General features: G+C 56.1%; 1 protein-coding gene and 1 long non-coding RNA gene across 2 annotated transcripts; one reads left to right on the top strand and one right to left on the bottom strand.

The window, feature by feature from the left end:
• The first annotated feature begins 243 nt into the window (after positions 1-243).
• On the top strand, positions 244-13,432 carry LOC149523101 (uncharacterized). Its single transcript, XM_089771353.1, has 4 exons — positions 244-376; positions 4,742-4,944; positions 8,963-9,076; positions 10,369-13,432. The coding sequence occupies exons 2-4, from the start codon at positions 4,806-4,808 to the stop codon at positions 11,637-11,639; spliced, it is 1,524 nt and encodes a 507-aa protein (XP_089627479.1). The 5' UTR covers positions 244-376; positions 4,742-4,805; the 3' UTR covers positions 11,640-13,432.
• Positions 13,433-13,569: 137 nt separating this feature from the next.
• On the bottom strand, positions 13,570-13,884 carry LOC149523100 (uncharacterized). Its single transcript, XR_016347404.1, has 2 exons — positions 13,720-13,884; positions 13,570-13,684 (listed from the first exon to the last, which is right to left on the bottom strand). It is a non-coding gene; the product is annotated as an uncharacterized LOC149523100 (long non-coding RNA).
• Positions 13,885-14,378: the final 494 nt, after the last annotated feature.

The raw sequence follows: 14,378 nt of genomic DNA, 5'->3' as shown, positions 1-14,378 counted from the left end.
TTTTTTCTGTTGCGTGTGTGTGGGAGGGGGGTTGTTTTACTTGGTTTTTTGGTTCTCACTTTTGATTTTCCTGTGGGTCAGCGCCCCCTTCCCCCCCCCCCCCAATCAGTTTCCCCCCGCCCTGTCGTCACAGGCTGGGGGGGGACCATGGAAGGCGCGTCTAACCCTTGCCCGCACCGCCAGGGGGCGCCCGCCGCTCCGGAGCGCTGCGTTTACACGCGGCGGGGGGGCTGGCGCTGGAAGCGGAGCAGGATCCAGCAGGCGAGGAGTTAACGCCGGAGCGCCAGGCAGCTCCGCCGCCGGGGGCTGGACTTCCTGGGTCAGATGCAGCCGCTGCTGCTCCGGAGCGAGCCAGCCCCGAACCCGCAGCCTGCAGGTGAGGGCCGCGCCCCGGGGGGGTCGGGGTTCGAGTCTCCCCACCCCGGGGGGGGGGGGCAGCGGGGGCCTCCCGTTTCTCAGCCACTTTCCCTGCAGCCCCGAGGAGACGGTGAGGGGCCGAGGCAGGAAAACCCCTTCCTGGTGCCCCATTGCGGGGCGGGGCCCCCCAGGGTGACTCCTTTACCCCCCCCCCTTCCAATTTGTAGCTGGAGCCCGCCGGGACCCACGTCGTATCTTAATGGGGCCTTTCCTGCTTCTTTCTCCCATGTGCAAAGTTTGCAAGTCGCCCCCCAACAATCCCAGGAGCCATCGGGTCCAGACCCCTGCCCAAAACAGGACCAGCCCCGAGTCCATCATCCCAGCCAGGGCTCGGTCCAGCGGGGACTGAGACACCTCTAGGGATGGAGAGCCCACCTCCTCCCTAGGGACCCCAGCCCAGCGCTTCCCCACCCGCCTCGGGAAATCGTTTTTCCTAATCTCCAACCTAGACCTGCCCCACTGCAACCTGAGTATTGTTCTGCCCCCACAGAGACCAGCCTCCCTCTTACCCTCCCTTCAGGGAGTTGCAGGCTGCTCTCAAATCCCCCCTCGCTCTGCTCTTCTGCAGACTAAATAAACCCCAAATCCCTCAGCCTCTCCTCGTAGGTCCTGTGCGCCAGCGCCCGAATCATTTTGGTCGCCCTCCGCTGGACCCTCTCCAATGCGCCCACGTCCTCTCTGTAGTGGGGGGCCCAGAACTGGACACAATACTCCAGATCTGGCCTCACCAGAGCCGAATAAAGGGGAATAATGACATCTCTGGAGCTGCTGGCAAAAGAAGCGCTGTTCACCTGTGGAACTCCTCGCCAGAGGACGTGGTGAAGACCCACGTCCTTTCTGTAGTGGGGGGCCCAGAACTGGACACAACACTCCAGAGGTGGCCTCCCCAGAGCCGAATAAAGGGGAACACTCACTTCTCTAGATCTGACGGCAACGTTCCTCCTAATGCCCCCTAATATGCCATTCGCCTTCTTGGCTACAAGGGCGCCCTGTTGGCTCATCTCCAGCTTCTCATCCACTATAATCCCCAGGTCCTTTTCTGCAGAACTGCTACTTAACCAGTCGGTCCCCGGCCTGTACCAATACTTGGGATCCTTCCGTCCCGAGTGCAGGACTCTGCACTTATCCTTGTTGAACCTCATCCTATTTCTTGTGGCCCAATCCCCCAATTTGTCTAAGCCACTCTGGTCCCTCTCCCTGCCCTCCAGCATATCTAACTCTCCGCCTAGCCCAGTGTCATCCGCAAACTTGCTGAGGCTGCAATCCATCCCCTCCTCCAGGTCATTCATAAAGACGTTGAACAAAACAGCTACGTCTGCACTGGCATGATTTTCTGGAAATGCTTTTAACGGAAAAGTTTTCCGTTAAAAGTATGTTCGGAAAAAGTGTGTCTAGATTGGCACGGATGCTTTTCCGGAAAAGCCCTTTTTCCGGCAAAGCGTCCGTGGCCAATCTAGACGCGCTTTTCCGGAAAAGAGCCCCGATCGCCATTTTCGCCATCGGGGCTTTTTTCTGGAAAAGACTACTGGGCTGTCTACGCTGACCCTTTTCCGGAACAGTGTTCCGGAATAAGGACTTATGCCCGAGAGGGAGCAGAATCGTTTTTCCGGAATAGCGGCTGATTTTGTACAGTAGAGCATCGTTGCTTTTCCGGAAATTCAAGGGCCAGTGTAGACAGCTCGCAGCTTATTCCGGAAAAGCGGCTGATTTTCCGGAATAAGTGGCCCAGTGTAGACACAGCCGAGCAGCATCGTTTTTCCGGAAAAGCACGGATGATTTGACGTTAGATTGTCAGTACTTTTGCGAAAATTCAAGCGGCCAGTGTAGACAGCTGGCAAGTTATTCCGGAAAAGCGGCTGATTTTCCGGAATAACTGGCCGGTGTAGACACAGCCAACTGGTCCTAGGACCGATCCTTGGGGCATTAGAAAACCGACCATCAACCTGATATCGAGCCGTTGATCGCTACCCATTGGGCCTGACAGTCTATCCAGTTTTCTATGCATGTGATTCCCCAGCTTGTAACGATACTTGGAATTCTTCCGTCCCGAGGGCAGGACTCTACGCTTGTCCGTGTCGAACCTCATCCGATTTCTTTTGGCCCAATCCTCTAACCTGTCTCAGTGCTTCCCAAACTTTTCGGGATCATGCCTCTTTTTTTGATTTTTGAGACATCGTCACGCCCCTCCTCCCCAAAAAAGAGCAGCAAACTTTGGATGGGATTGACAGGGGTGTGTGGCTAGGTCACCCCGCCCCCCTGGGATTTCTTCACACCCTCCCACCCCCCTGCAAGGGGGCATGTCCCCCAGTTTGGGAACTGATTTTCCGGAATAAGCTGCGGAATAAGGGTTTAGATTAGTGGTTCTCAACTTTTTTTTTTTTTTAGAAAGTCCCTCCTTTTAAAAAAAAATTCAAAGTACCCCCAGTGCCGGCGGTTTTGAGACACACACAGTTTTTGGGTTCTACCAGCGCCACACATTCGGTTACACAACTTCGGTGACGTTCTTGGGGGCAAAAAGGACACACAGAATAAAAACGCTGGCCAACGTCGAACAAAAATTCCGTTTTCGGCACATTTCACTGGTGTGGACGGACCCACCCCCAGACGTCCCTCGAGTGCCCCCAATTGTACTCGTACCCCTGGTGGAGAAACACAAGTCTAGGCCACTTTGGACCCTACTTCTGCCCTCCAATGTATCTACCTCTCCCCATAGCTTAGGGCAGTGGTCTCCGTGGTGCCCGTCAGGGCATTTATGTGCGCCCGCCGAACCATCTGGTTGGGGACCACGGGCTGAGGGTCATCCGCAGACTCGCTGAGGGTGCAATCCGTCCCCTCCGTGTCATTCATGAAAACGTTGCCCAGAACCCATTGATCGCTACCCATTGGGCCTGACAGTCTAGCCAGCTTTCTAGCCCGCTTCCCGTCCGTGTACCCGATCCAGACGCCCTGAACTCGCTGGCTAGAACAGTGTGGGAGACCGTATCGAAAGGGGGGGTTGACGTACCGGGATGGGTTCCCCAGGGAGCTCGGGGCAGGCGATTTGGGGGGCAGGGTGGGAGGGAAACGGAAGGTCCTGTCGCTTCACAGGCCAACTTCGGAGCGCAGGAGCGGCCGGCTTTTCCGGGCTCCTTCCCAGTTGTTTCCGTCCGCGTGCGGAACCAATTTTGTTCCGTGCGCCGGGGATGTGCACCACCCCTGGAAAGACACACGGCCGGCAGTGGGCGTGCCACTAATCCGGAGGCGCCCAGCGTAGGGGGACCGCTGCCGCAGAGCCGGTGCTTAACGCCGCACAAGGAACACCCACAGCCGGCCTGCGGATTTGGGCCGACTGGACCTCCTAGGCTCCGGCAGCGGGGCTGTTTCATTCCTAGGGCAATGCTCTGGCTTGGGCAGGAAGAGGTGGGGGTGCAGGAGGGAGCTCGGGACAGGGAATTGGGGTGTAGGTGGTGCGGGGGCCGGGAGGGAGGCGGGTGCAGGAGGGAACTTGGGGCAGGGAATTGGGGTGCAGAGGGGTGCGGGGGCCGGGAGGGAGGTGGGTGCAGGAGGGAGCTTGGGGCAGGGAATTGGGGTACAGGGAGGTGCGGGGGCTGGGAGGGAGGCGGATGCAGGAGGGAACTTGGGGCAGGGGATTGGGGTGCAGGGGGGTGTGGGGCCTGGGAGGGAGGTGGGTGCAGGAGGGAACTTGGGGCAGGGGATTGGGGTGCAGGGGGGTGTGGGGCCTGGGAGGGAGGTGGGTGCAGGAGGGAGCTTGGGGCAGCGAATTGGGGTGCACGGGGTGTGGGGGCTCGGAGGGAGGTGGATGCAGGAGGGAACTTGGGGCAGGGAATTGGGGTGCAGGGAGGTGCGAGGGCCGGGAGGGAGGCGGGTGCAGGAGGGAGCTTGGGGCAGGGAATTGGGGTGCAGGGGGTGCAGGGCCCAGGAGGGAGGCGGGTGCAGGAGGGAGCTTGGGGCAGGGAATTGGGGTGCAGGGAGGTGCGAGGGCCGGGAGGGAGGCGGGTGCAGGAGGGAGCTTGGGGCAGGGAATTGGGGTGCAGGGGGTGCAGGGCCCAGGAGGGAGGCGGGTGCAGGAGGGAGCTTGGGGCAGGGGATTGGGGTGCAGGCGGTGCAGGGGCCGGAAGGGGCCTCAGGTAGAGGGGGCGGGGCTGTAGACAACTATGCATTTGGAACTTAACTGTGTGTGTGTCACTTTCTGGATCAAGCATTCTCCATGGTGACAGGGTGGCTGTTGGCAGGGCAGGAATCAGGTTGGGGAGGGGAATCGGGGGGGTGAAAGGGAGTAACCCCCCATCTGAAACCTTCCCCATCGCCTTTCTCACCCTGACAGGCCGCAGAATACGATCCTCGTTTGCTCCAGTTCGACCTGTGGCCTGCCGAGCCAGGGACAGGAGATGGCCGTGGCGGAGCCGGTGAGCTTCGAGGAGGTGGCTGTGTATTTCTCTGAGGAGGAATGGGCCTTACTGGACCCAGGCCAGAGAGCCCTCTACAGGGACGTGATGCGGGAGAATTACGAGGCTGTGAGCTGGCTGGGTGAGGATTCCTGTCCCGGCGGGTATCGGAAGCCCTGGGGATTCAGAGGGAGACACAAGAACGGCCAGACTGGGTCAGACCAAAGGCCCATCCAGCCCGGCATCCTGTCTGCCCTCAGTGGCCAAGGCCAGGAGCGCCAGAGGGAGGGAACTTCCTCTCATCCCTGCTTCTCATCCCCAACTTTTTGCAGAGTCTAGGGACGCATCCCTGCCCATTCTGGATCTGCCTAGCATGCATGCAAAAAAAAAAAAAAAAAAAAAGGTGGGGCCAGCATTGCCCTTTTAAGAGACACGGCCCCTTTAAGACACGTAGCCCAGCAGACTGTCGGACGTTTGTGTACAGAGGTGCTGGTACGCTCCCTTCTTTCCAGGTAAGCTCTGACTGGAGGTGCCGGGACTGCATGTATGGATTTGGTTAGATTTCCGAACCCTTGGCCTTCACCTGGCAAGGAGTTCCACAGGTTAACGCCGCACGGTGTGCGCAGAAATCCTCCCTTGGATTGCTTTAATTCTCCTGCCTGCTAATTTCACTGAGCGGCCCCTAGTTCTTGGGTGAACGAAGCAGAGGAATTAGCCCCGGCGTAGCTGCTTTCACGACACCAGTCGTGAGTTCGTAAAGCTCAATTAGAAAGGCAGCTTCTCGTCAGGATATTCTGGACTTTTCTACCAGTCAGGAAGGGAGCAGAGCACAACACCGTGCTGGCCAATGTTCCCCCTAATCTTTTCCCACCCCGGGCGGAATAATTTTCCGCGCACCGAGGCATGTGCAAATGTGCACCACGCACCGCTACACACACAGCCTCGCGGTGGCGCTGGGCGCTTGGTTTCGGGGTCTCCTCTGAGCTGTGATGGTCCCTTCCACTGAGCTAAGCGGTTGGGCAGCAAAATTGGACGTGATTTTAATGCGGATGAATGCAAAGTTGGGAAAAAGAATCCCAGCTAGACCTAGAATACGGTGGGGACGAATTTGGCGACAACGACTCGAGAGAGAGCTGGGAGTCACTGTGGAGAGTTCTCTGAAAACACCCCAGCGGCCGTCAAAAAAAGCAAACGGCGTTAGGAATCGTTAAAAAAGGGATGGAGAATAAGACCGAAAATTCCTTATCGCCTTATTATGGGACGCCCACAGCTTGAATCCCGCCTACAGATGCGGTCGCCTGGTCTCAAAAAAGCTCTCTTGGCGTGGGAAAAGGTTCAGAAAAGGGCAAGAAAAATGCGGAGGGGTTTGGAACGGGTCCCCTATGAGGAGAGATTTAAAAAAATGGGAACGTTTCGACGTAGAAAAGAGGAGACGAAGGTGTTTCTTCATGCGGCGCATTGTCGACCTGTGGAACTCCTCGCCGGGGGATGTGGTGAAGGCCAGGGCTTTCACAGGGTTGAAAAAAGGGCTAGATTACTTCATGGCGGATAGGTCCATCAATGGCGATTAGCCAGGACGGGCAGGGAAGGTATCCCTCGAGTCTGTTTGTCTGGGAATGGGTGATGGGAGGGGTCATGTGATCCCTCTGGGGCAGCTGGCATTGGCCGCTGTCGGAAAACAGGACCCTGGGGTTAGTTGAGCCTTTGGTCTAACCGTCCTTAGGAGATGAGCTGGGTTCTGGGGCTGGTGCCAGGGGGGACAGTTCTGCTGTCTCATAACCCCCGGGTGCGTGCCTCAGTTTCCCAAGGCGCTGCTCCCAGTACCTAGATGCTGACGGGAATTTGGGGTGCGAGGGGTGGGGGTAACTCAGCCTCCTGCACGTCCACAATGTGGGGGTGCAGGGCCCGGGGACTCCCCACCCCTCGGGGACGCAGGACGTCCGACTGCTCGCGGCCAGCCGTAGCCGCTGGTCGCCGCCGATTGCAGCTTCGTCAGAAACTCGGTCCGGAAACGGCCCCGTTCCCCGAGCCCCAGAGCCCTCGGGCTGTGTGAGAGGGGCGCGAGCGGGAACCTCAAAGGCGGGGGCGTCGGGGGTGGCATCTCCGTGCACGGGGGCGGGCCCGCGCCTAGAGGAAGGAGGGCGCGAGAGCGAGACCGTTCAGAAAAGGAGACTTTCGCCAACTTGGACCCTGAGTCGGTGGGGTTCCCGGGGAGGCACATGGAAGGGGAGACGTCGGTCAGGAGAGCGGGCAGGTGTGTGTGTGTGTGTGTGTGTGTGTGTGTGTGTGTGTGTGTGTGCGCTGCTCTGCCGTGACTGTGTGTGTGTGTGTGTGTGTGTGTGTGTGTGTGCGCTGCTCTGCCGTGACTCTGTGTGTGTGTGTGTGTGTGTGTGTGTGTGTGCTGCTCTGCCGTGACTGTGTGTGTGTGTGTGTGTGTGCGCTGCTCTGCCGTGACTCTGTGTGTGTGTGTGTGTGTGTGCGCTGCTCTGCCGTGACTGTGTGTGTGTGTGTGTGTGTGTGTGTGTGTGCTGCTCTGCCGTGACTGTGTGTGTGTGTGTGTGTGTGCGCTGCTCTGCCGTGACTCTGTGTGTGTGTGTGTGTGTGTGCGCTGCTCTGCTGTGACTGTGTGTGTGTGTGTGTGTGTGCGCGCTGCTCTGCCGTGACTGTGTGTGTGTGTGTGTGTGTGTGCGCTGCTCTGCCGTGACTCTGTGTGTGTGTGTGTGTGTGTGCGCTGCTCTGCCGTGACTGTGTATGTGTGTGTGTGTGTGTGTGCGCTGCTCTGCCGTGACTCTGTGTGTGTGTGTGTGTGTGTGCGCTGCTCTGCCGTGACTGTGTATGTGTGTGTGTGTGTGTGTGTGCGCTGCTCTGCCGTGACTCTGTGTGTGTGTGTGTGAGTGCGCTGCTCTGCCGTGACTGTGTGTGTGTGTGTGTGTGTGCGCTGCTCTGCCGTGACTCTGTGTGTGTGTGTGTGTGTGTGTGCGCTGCTCTGCTGTGACTCTCTGTGTGTGTGTGTGTGTGTGTGCGCGCGCGCTGTTCTGCCATGACTGTGTGTCTGTGTGTGTCTGTGTGTGTGTGCGCGCTGTTCTGCCATGACTGTGTGTGTGTGTGTGTGTGTGATGCTCTGCCATGACTGTGTGTGTGTGTGTGTGCTGCTCTGCCGTGACTGTGTGTGTGTGTGTGTGTGCGCTGTTCTGCCGTGACACTGTGTGTGTGTGTGTGTGCTGCTCTGCCGTGACTGTGTGTATGTGTGTGTGTGTGCACGTGCGCGCGCTGTTCTGCCGTGACTGTGTGTGTGTGTGTGTGTGTGTGCGCTGCTCTGCCGTGACTGTGTGTGTGTGTGTGCGTTGCTCTGCCGTGACTCTGTGTGTGTGTGTGTGTGTGCTGCTCTGCCGTGACTGTGTGTGTGTGTGTGTGTGTGTGTGCTGTTCTGCCGTGACTGTTTGTGTGTGTGTGCGCTGCTCTGCCGTGACTCTGTGTATGTGTGTGTGTGTGTGCGCTGCTCTGCCGTGACTGTGTGTGTGTGTGCGCTGCTCTGCCGTGACTCTGTGTGTGTGTGTGTGTGTGTGTGTGCACTGCTCTGCCGTGACTCTGTGTGTGTGTGTGTGTGTGTGTGTGTGCGCTGCTCTGCCGTGACTGTGTGTGTGTGTGTCTGTGTGTGTGCGCTGCTCTGCCGTGACTGTGTGTCTGTGTGTGTGTGTGTTTGTGTGCTGCTCTGCCGTGACTCTGTGTGTGTGTGTGCACTGCTCTGCCGTGACTCTGTGTGCGTGTGTGTGTGTGCTGCTCTGCCGTGACTCTGTGTGTGCGTGCGTGTGCTGCTCTGCCGTGACTCTGTGTGCGTGTGTGTGTGTGCGCATGTGTGTGTGTGCACTGCTCTCCCATGACTCTGTGTGTGTGTGTGTGTGTGCGCTGCTCTCCCATGACTCTGTGAGGGGGGGGCAGACGGAGCTTTGCTCTGCCCCAATGTGGCCGCTCTGCTGTCCCTACGATCTCTCTCTTATGAGACCTTGGCCTGTCCCTAGCTCAGTCTCGGCCGGGAGGCGGGTGCGGAAAAGACGCGTCTCCGGGTGCGCTCCGCGGATCCTCGCATTAACAGCACTCGGAGCCCCGAGTTTAACGAACAAAACCAACCCTTCCCCCCGCCCCCGTTCCCTCCCACGCAGGCGTCTCGGCTTCCAAAGCGGACGTGCTCTCCCGGCTGGCGCGAGGAGAGCGGCTCTGCGTTCCCGATCTCCGGGGCTGGGAGGAACGGGAGCGTCCGAGAGACCCCCGCGCAGGTGAGGAATCCGTTGCGCCTACCGAGTCCTCCGCTCTCCTATTCTCCCGGCACACAACACCTGGGCCTTTTCACGGAGCTTGTCCCGTCCTTCTGCCCTGCTGGGAGGACGGATGGGTCTCCTTACGGTCTGTCATGCTCATGGGGACTAAGGAGTTAACGATACCTAACCCAGGTAGAGTTGGCCAATAGGAATGTAGGTAGGAATTTCAAACGCGGACAAAGGAAGTTTGGCTTTGTCCCGCCTTCATCCTGGGCGGTTTCTCTCCAGCTAGGGTCCGTCGAGACGACAGACTTTTGTGGACAGCGTGTAGTCAACCTGTGGAACTCCTCGCCAGAGGAGGCTGTGAAGGCTAGGACTATCATCGAGATTAAAGAGAAGCTAGATCATTTCATGGAGGTAGAGTTGGCCAATAGGAATGTAGGTAGGAATTTCAAACGCGGACAAAGGAATTTTGGCTTTGTCCCTCCTTCATCCTGGGCGGTTTCTCTCCAGCTAGGGTCCGTCGAGACCACAGACTTTTGTGGACAGCGTGTAGTCAACCTGTGGAACTCCTTGCCACAGGACGCTGTGAAGGCTAGGACTATCATCGAGTTTAAAGAGAAGCTAGATAATTTCCATAAAAGGTTATTATTCAGGGGATAGAAATGGTGTCATTGGCTTCTGTTTGTCAGAGGCTGGAGAGGGATGGCAGGAGACAAATCGCTTGATCGTTGTCTTCGGTCCACCCCCTCTGGGGCACCTGGCGCTGGCCACTGTGGGCAGACAGGATACTGGGCTAGATGGACCTTTGGTCTGACCCAGTCCGGCCGTTCTTATGTTCTTATGTAAGTTTTGCCGACAGATCCAGTCGACAAAGCTTCTGTTGACAAACAGCGTCTAGACGACATCCAGTTCTGTCAACAAAGCCCGGGAAGGAAGGGCGGGGAAAAGTTATTGACCCCCCCCCAAAAAAAAAGTCACCTGCTCCTTTAAGGGTGGCCATTTTGAACTCTTGTTCTCTGTGGCACACCTCCAACTGCCCCGCCGCCCAGGGGTGTGCTACGGAACACAGTTTAAGAAACACGGATCTAAACAAATTGGAGAATTGGTCGGAGGTCAACAGGATGACGTTGAATAAGGACACATGCAAAGTGCTCCACTTCGGAAGGACCAATCCGTGTCCCACACACACAACGGGAAGCGACTGTCTAGGGAGTCCGGCAGAAAGGGATCGAGGGGTGATAGTGGACCACACGCTAAATATGAGCCAACAATGTGACACTGTCTGGATTCTCTCTGTGTCCTTACAGGTGATGGGTCCGGGCGTCAAGACAAGGAGGAGAATTCCCAGCAAGAATGTTCCGAGCGGGTGGACCCCCAAGAGGTGGGGTCTGGACAAGGTGATGGAGAAGGTTCCCCGAATCCCGAGGCGGAAGTCGCCTGTGAAATTCAGCACAGACCAAAAAGGAGGCGGGGGAACCACTCGGGGAAGAGACCCGGCCAATCCGCACGCAGGAACAGAGGTGTCAAGAAAATCAGAGCAAGTCTCCAGCAGGGAGGAGGACGCTACTCCGCCGGGAAAGGCTTGGGTCAAAGCTCAGCCCTCGTTCTGCGTCAGAGAATCCACGCGGGGGAGAAACCCTACAAATGCAACGAATGCGGGAAAAGCTTCGGCGTCAGCTCCAAGTTTCTCCTGCACCAGAGGACCCACACGGGCGAGAGGCCCTACGACTGTCCCGTGTGCGGGAAAAGTTTCAGCGTGAGCTCCAACCTGATCCAACACCAGCGAATCCACACAGGGGAGAAACCGTACACCTGTCCCGACTGCGGGAAAAGCTTCAATCAGAGCTCCAACCTCCTGTCCCATCAGCGGATCCACACGGGGGAGAAACCCTTCGCCTGTCCCAAGTGTGGGAAGAACTTCAGTCGCAGGTCCACCCTTCTGTCTCATCAGAGGACCCACACCCAAGAGAAACCGTACATCTGCCCCGAGTGTGGGAAAACCTTCGGCCACAGCGCCCACCTCACCAGCCACCAGCGAACGCACACGGGGGAGAAACCCTACAAGTGCAGCGAGTGCGGGAAGAGTTTCAGCCAGAGTTCCAACTTGTACACGCACCAGAGGATCCACGTGGGCGAGAGACTCTATCCCTGCCCCGACTGCGGAGAAAGCTTCCGCCTGAAGTCCACCCTCGTGACGCACAAGAGGACCCACATGGCCGAGAAGCCCTTTAAGTGCCCCGAATGCGGGAAACGTTTCAACGTCGTCACGGCCCTGAAGAGACACCAGCGAATCCACAGCGGGGAGAGACCCTACAAGTGCCGGGACTGTGGGAAAAGTTTCTGTAGCCGCTCCGCCCTCTGCAACCACCAGAGCACCCACCTGGAGGAGAGGCCGTACCGCTGCGGCGAGTGCAGGAAGAGTTTCAGCCAGAGCTCCAACCTAATTCAGCACCAGCGAATCCACACGGGCGAGAGGCCCTACAACTGCCCCGAGTGTGGGAAAAGCTTCAGTCGGAAATCGACCCTTCTGAAGCACCAGAGAACCCACGTGGCGGGCAGAGACGCGGCCGTGAGCTAAACGGCGGAAAGGCTCCTCGGAAAGCAAATGGGGAGACCCCCTTGGAGTGGGCCGTGGGCAGAAGACCTTCATTAAAGTCCTGTGAAAAGGCGTAGGCCAGTCGGGCGTGTCCATGTACAGGAGGACCTGCCGTCGCTATTAAAGGAGAGAATGACTGGGTAACAAAATGGCAAATGAAATTTAATGTGGATAAGTGTAAAATAATGCACATCGGGAAAAATAACCCCAGCTATACGTACATGATGGGGGCTAATTTGGCTACGACAAATCAGGAAAGAGATCTTGGAGTTATCGTGGACAGTTCTCTGAAAACTTCCACGCAGTGTGCAGCGGCGGTCAAAAAGGCAAATAGGATGCTAGGAATTATGAAGAAATAAGACCCAGAATATCTTATTGCCCCTGTATAAAACTATGGTACGCCCACATCTGGAATACTGTGTACAGATGTGGTCTCCTCACCTCCAAAAAGATATTTTGGCCTTGGAAAGGGTTCAGAAAAGGACGACTGAAATGATGAGGGGTTTGGAACGGGTCCCATATGAAGAGAGGCTAAAGCGACGGGGACTTTTTAGTTTAGAAAAGAGGAGACTGAGGGGGGATAGGATAGAGGTCTATAAAATCATGAGTGGGGTGGAGAGGGCGGATAAAGAAAAGTTATTTATTAGTTCCCATAATAGAAGAACTAGAGGACACCAAATGAAATTAACGGGGAGCAGGTTTAAAACTAATAAAAGAAAGTTCTTCACACAGCGTGTTGTCAACCTGTGGAACTCCTCGCCGGAGGAGGCTGTGAAGGCTAGGACTATAATAGAGTTTAAAGAGAAGCTAGATAAGTTCATGGAGGTTAGGTCCATAAAAGGCTATTAGCCAGGGGATAAAATGGTGTCCTTGGCCTCTGTTTGTCAGAGGCTGGAGAGGGATGGCAGGAGACAAATTGCTTGATCGTTGTCTTCGGTCCACCCTCTCTGGGGCACCTGGTGCTGGCCACTGTCGGCAGGCAGGATACTGGGCTAGATGGACCTTTGGTCTGACCCAGTACGGCCGTTCTCATGTTCTTATGAGTGAAACGTCCTTCCTGGAGCAGAGTGGTGTCAATCAAGAGTCTGATATAAGATTCCTGTTGCGATGAGATTTGTTCATTACTTACACGCATACACACCGCCCTGTGGACCCTCTCCATCCACTCACATTAGAACATCAGAACGGCCAGACTGGGTCGGACCCAAAGTCCATTTTGCCCTAAGTGTCCTCTCTGCCCACAGTGGCCAATGCCAGGTGCCCCCGAGGGCGGGAACGCAACAGGTAATCCTCACGTCATCCCTCCCCTGTCACCCATTCCCAGACAAACAGAGGCTCGGGACACCCTCCGTAACCATCCTGGCTCGTAGCCACTGATGGACCTAACCTCCACGAATCTATCTCGCTCTTTTTTGAACCCCGGTAAAGTCCTGGTCTTCACGGCATCCTGTGGCGAGGAGTTCCACAGGTTGACTGTGCGCGGCGTGAAGAAAAACCAGATCAAGAAAAGTTCCTCCTCTACTTTAGCGCCGCCTTCCTGTTCTAGTATTCTGTGAAAAGTAATCATAGCTGGGTAGGCCACAAAACCCAGGGTTCTTGGTGGGAAGCCATCTAGATTGCCCAGTGGTAGATCCCACCACGAAAGGAATCTTCTAAGCCCTCTCCATCGTTCCTGGAGATAGGTGCCGACCTCTTCCTTCAAGTCAGGAACCAGGGAAGTTGGAAGTTCCTCTGCTGCAGTTTAAGCCCATTGCTTCTTGTCCTGTCCTCAGAAGTCAAGGAGAACAATTTTTCTCCCTCCTTCTTGTGACACCCTTTTAGGTACCTGAAAACCGCTCTCATGTCCCCTCTCGGTCTTCTCCTTTCCAAACGAAAGAAGCCCAATTCTTTCAGCCTTCCTTCAAATCTCATGTTCTCTCGACTTTTCGTCATTTTTCATCACTCATGTTCTCTCGACCTTTCGTCATTTTTCATCGCTCATGTTCTCTCGACCTTTCGTCATTTTTCATCGCTCATGTTCTCTCGACCTTTCGTCATTTTTCATCGCTCATGTTCTCTCGACCTTTCATCGTTCTTGTTGCTCTTCTCTGGACCTTCTCCAATTTCTCCACCTCTTCCTCCAAAGGTAGTGCCCAGAACTGGACACAATCCTCCAACTGAGGCCTAATCCGCGCAGAGGAGAGCGGAAGAATGACTCCTCGGGTTTTGTCACAACACATCTGTGAATGCATCCCTGAATCAGGTTTGCTTTTTTTTTACAACAGTGTCACACTGTTGACTCCTGATTAGCTTGAGGGACCCCTAGATCCCTTTGTGCCCGACTCCTTCCTAGACGGTCGCTTCCCGTTTTGTGTGTGTGACACGGATTTTTCCTTCCTAAGTGGAGCACTTTGCATTTGTCCGTATTCGACGTCGTCCAATTGACTTCCGACCATTTCTCCATTTTGTCCGGATCGTTTTGAATTATGACCACGCAAGACAGGGAGGCAGGTGGAAAAGCGGGTGTATAACCTTTGGTCCGCTGGTTATTTTATTCACCTAAGAGGTGGCGGATGTCGAATTTGTGTCTCTGCACCACCTGCAGAGGCAACATTTTGAGCAGCAGGATCTGAGCTAGCAAGGTACGGGACAGGGTGACGTGGGACCCTCTTGGGGTACGTCTAAACTACGCTTTGTTTTTGAAAGAGATTATGCAAATTCCATGGGAATTTGCATATCTTC

Source organism: Pelodiscus sinensis, chromosome 19 (assembly GCF_052426305.1).
Source record: "Pelodiscus sinensis isolate ZL-2025 chromosome 19, ASM5242630v1, whole genome shotgun sequence".
NCBI classification, from domain to species: domain Eukaryota; kingdom Metazoa; phylum Chordata; order Testudines; family Trionychidae; genus Pelodiscus; species Pelodiscus sinensis.
Note: the sequence above shows the minus strand (reverse complement) of the source record. Positions and strands in the feature narration are given on the sequence as shown.

Excerpts from the sequence above, each read along its gene's own strand:
- LOC149523101 (XM_089771353.1), top strand. The coding sequence starts at position 4,806 with ATGGCCGTGGCGGAGCCGGTGAGCTTCGAGGAGGTGGCTGTGTATTTC. Across the intron at positions 4,945-8,962 it reads CGAGGCTGTGAGCTGGCTGG|GCGTCTCGGCTTCCAAAGCG; the intron begins GTGAGGATTCCT and ends CCTCCCACGCAG. Across the intron at positions 9,077-10,368 it reads TCCGAGAGACCCCCGCGCAG|GTGATGGGTCCGGGCGTCAA; the intron begins GTGAGGAATCCG and ends GTGTCCTTACAG.